Genomic DNA, 3,610 nt, shown 5'->3' with positions numbered 1-3,610 from the left:
TGTGTGTGTGTGTGTGTGTGTGGCGTGTGGGGGGTGTGTGTGGGGGGGAGGGAGAAGGCGGTATCAGAAAGAAAATGAGTAAGGAAAAAGAATTCAAATAGCAAAGATTTATAGAAAAATCTATCTGGAGAATTTAGACCCCACATTTTAGAAATGAAGAGAATTTGCAAAACTCATATTATACTGAAAGCTTGCAGAGAAAGCTCTGGAGAAGAAAAACCTGGGGAGGGCGGGGGGAGTTCCCAGGTACTCGAGCGATGCTGGTGAAGGTCCCAGATGGCCTACAGACACCACAGCTCTCACCTTAGGAACCAGAGGCTAGTATAGAAAGGAAACACAAGAGAAATGGAATGAAATTAAACACATTTTTTTTTTATGAAGAAGGAGACCCTTTTGGAGGACAAAAACGATGATGTTAAAAACAAAAATTTAAAGATTATTACTTTTTTTCTGATTATTTTTATGTTGTTCCATAAGGTTCTCTGAGGAGTAGCATATTGAAAATGTATCGCTTGTGTCAGAGCTGCTTGCATGCAGCCATCTAATAAAATCACATGGTTTTGAGAAAAAATGGAATTAGTGGAAAATTCTACTCTTAACTGTGAGGCTCTCCCGTGAACACTCAGGATGTGGACACGGTATTTACTCAGTGGCAGCCCCTGAATAGCAGTGTAAGGATGCGAACTGGGGTACCTGTCAGCCCTTGTGGTTGTGTTTATTCCTTTCTCTGAAAGACCAGCCTTACTGAGCGCTAAAGACAGCCAGCCTGTGCCTGCCTCCCACACCCCAGCAGCTGCAGTTACATGGAGTCCCCACAGGCAGGGCAGCCCTGAAGGGATACATCCCTTTATGTAGGAGGTGTTGACCTAGAGGATCCCCATAGGTCTGACATGACATAAAATGTCAAATACCAAAATGACAAAACCAGTTCATCAAACATTTGAAATTGCCCACTATGAGGTATCAGCTTTGCTGAAAGAGGGTTTTCTTACTGGTGGCCTATGAAGGGTTAACTGTTTAATTCCCTATTCCTCCTCCTCCCCCACCTCCTCCTCCTCTACCCCCCATTCTTCTGTTCTCCTTGGAGATACTGCTCAATATAATAATTAAGTAACGAAACAAAATAGAAAAACAAAACCTTACCTTGGGAATTTCAAATCCAAGATTAGTGGCAGGGCCAGCATAATAAATCTGCTCTGAAAAATAAACAAAACATACATAGTGTTATACAACCATTTAAAACAAAAATGATTTCTCATATTTTCTGTGCTCACTGTGCCCTGGGGATCCAGTGGTGAAGAAAAAGATCTTTGTCCAAACACTACTGATATTCTAATGAGGACACTGACAGCACATAAACAGTAGCTAGGATGTAAAAAGTGCTGGAAGGAGACATTAGGTAAGGCGAGCGAGGCAGGTGGTGTGATGGTTAAGAGGCCAGGCTGCAGCTAGGCTGAGCAGGGTTAAATCCGGAAACCATCTCTGAAGACAGTTTGACCTTGGACAGTTCTTACCTCCTTGGGCTCAGTTTCCTTGTTTTTAAGATGAATATAATAATGACAATAACAGTGCTCACTTCATCAAGCTGTGAAAAATAAAAGAAGTAATCATTGGAAAGCACCAATGTCTGGGAAGCACACAGTAAATGTTTCTAAAGGGGTGTACTGGAGACACCATGTTTGACAGGATGGCTGGTCAGGAAAGGCGTCTCTAAGGAGATGACATTGGAGCTAAGCCCTGAGGGAGGAGAGTGAGGTGACCATTTAAAGATCTGGGAGAAGAGAACCCCAGGGCACCAGAAAGAGGACAAAGGCCCTGATATGGACAAGAGTTTGGGAAGGAAGGACAGAGGGAGATGAGAGTGCTGAAGTGTAGTGAACAAAAGGGCCCATGTAAAAACGTGGTCAAAAGTCAAATGACAAATGTGTGCAGAGGCCTAGAATGGAGGCCATTCAGTGGCAAAGGAGAGTAATGGATTAGTGAAGCATGAGGGTGGTGATGGAGAAAAATGAATACAATCATGACTACACTGGGAGACAGGATTTACTGATGAGTTGCATGTGGAGTGAGGGAAAAGGAGAGTTTAAGCTTGAGCACCTGGGTAGATAGGGGTGTCATTTACTGAAATAGGAGAACCTGGGGAGGAAGACCTTTGTGTAGGAACAGTGATTAAAGATAATACCCCAGTGATTATCTTTGGGGTGATTATTAAGGGACCTTGAGAGCAGTATGATACATGAATCTGGAATTTTTGAAAGAGGTTAGAGATAGAGTATGAATATTGGAGTCATTGACATGTATATGGTGATAAGGACATAGGACAGTATGAAAGTACCCCCCCTCCATTCCCAGGAAAATAAAATTAATAGGTAGAAAAGGGAGAAGAGCCAGAACCACTCCTGAGGCCCTCTAACGTCCAGGAGAGGGACAGAGGAGAAGCCAGCCAAGGCAATCAAGAAGGAACAGATGTGGAGAGGAGGGAACCAGAAGTGGATCAAAGAAGCCAGATGGATATTCTTCAAAAGAAGAGGGTGTGGCTCAGTTGGTTGGAGCATCATCCCATACACCAAAAGGTGGCAGATTTGATTCCTGGTCAGGGCACATACTCAAGTTGTGGGTTTGATCCCTGGTTGGGGCACATTCCAGAGGCAACTGATTGATGTTTCATTTTCATGTCAATGTTTCTCTTTCTCTCTCTAATAAATTAAAAAAGGAGGGTATTATCACCTGTGTTGAATGATATTCAAAAATTTGTTTAAGGACAAAAATTTGCAATAGATTTGTCAATTTGGATGTCATTTAGTGACCTTGACAAGATCATTGGAGAAGTGAGAACAAATGCCCAAACAGGGTGGGTTGAAGAGTGATATGGAGGTAAGAAAGTAAAAAAGTTTTTCTATAGAGAGAAGCAGAAAAGAAATGACAACAATTAGAGGAGAGTGTAGGGTTGAGTGGCTTCTTTAAGACAGGAGATATTGCTTTATGTTTGTAATTTGAAGGGAATTATCTTGTAGAAAGAGAGGGATTGAAGATGCAGAAGAGAGGAAATAACTGAAGGACTGAAGTGTTTAGGAAGATGAGAGGGGAGGGATTTGCCTTTGAGGGGAGCACAAAGATTGCTCCCATAGTTATGAGGTTGAAAAGACAGTAGAACAGGTTCAGATATAGATATATTTGTAGATTTACCAGTGGACCAATGGCAGGGCTCCAAACTGATTACTTCTGTTTTATTTTTGTTTGTTATTTTTTTTTTCAGTGAAGGTCATGGGCAGAGATGTAAGGAAAACCTGAGGGTGACGACTCTGATCTATTGAGGAGCAAGAAGATGGCATAAAATAGTTATGGATAGTGGGGAAGAAATTTACTTGAAAAACACAGTAGGACTACTAAGCAACGTTGTTGAGTATTTTTTTTTTTTTGAGACTTGTGGCTATAAATTTAAAGATTTTCTGGTTGGCTAAGATTTCTACTTTCTCAGCAACATTCAGTAGCTCTGATGCAAAAATAGAGAGGGTAGATGGTTGGATTAGAGTTTTACTGGACAAAAATGATAAGGAGAGAAAGGCAAGGATACTAGGAATAGACACAGAGAACAGCTTAAAATAACACT

The 3,610-nt window shown here is 41.6% G+C and overlaps 1 protein-coding gene and 1 long non-coding RNA gene across 2 annotated transcripts in view; one reads left to right on the top strand and one right to left on the bottom strand.

The window, feature by feature from the left end:
• The window catches only part of LY86 (lymphocyte antigen 86), a 60,035-nt gene that overhangs the window by 3,367 nt on the left and 53,058 nt on the right, over nucleotides 1–3,610 (bottom strand). The window contains exon 4 of the mRNA XM_006766095.2: nucleotides 1,144–1,196. Within this exon, the coding sequence (XP_006766158.1) occupies nucleotides 1,144–1,196 (53 nt within the window). The remainder of the gene's footprint in view (nucleotides 1–1,143; nucleotides 1,197–3,610) is intronic.
• The window catches only part of LOC107183468, a 54,133-nt gene that overhangs the window by 34,445 nt on the left and 16,078 nt on the right, over nucleotides 1–3,610 (top strand). The window lies entirely within an intron of this gene.

Source organism: Myotis davidii, unplaced genomic scaffold, assembly GCF_000327345.1.
Source record: "Myotis davidii unplaced genomic scaffold, ASM32734v1 scaffold80, whole genome shotgun sequence".
In the NCBI taxonomy this organism is placed as follows: domain Eukaryota; kingdom Metazoa; phylum Chordata; class Mammalia; order Chiroptera; family Vespertilionidae; genus Myotis; species Myotis davidii.
This window is presented reverse-complemented; position numbering and strand designations above follow the sequence as displayed.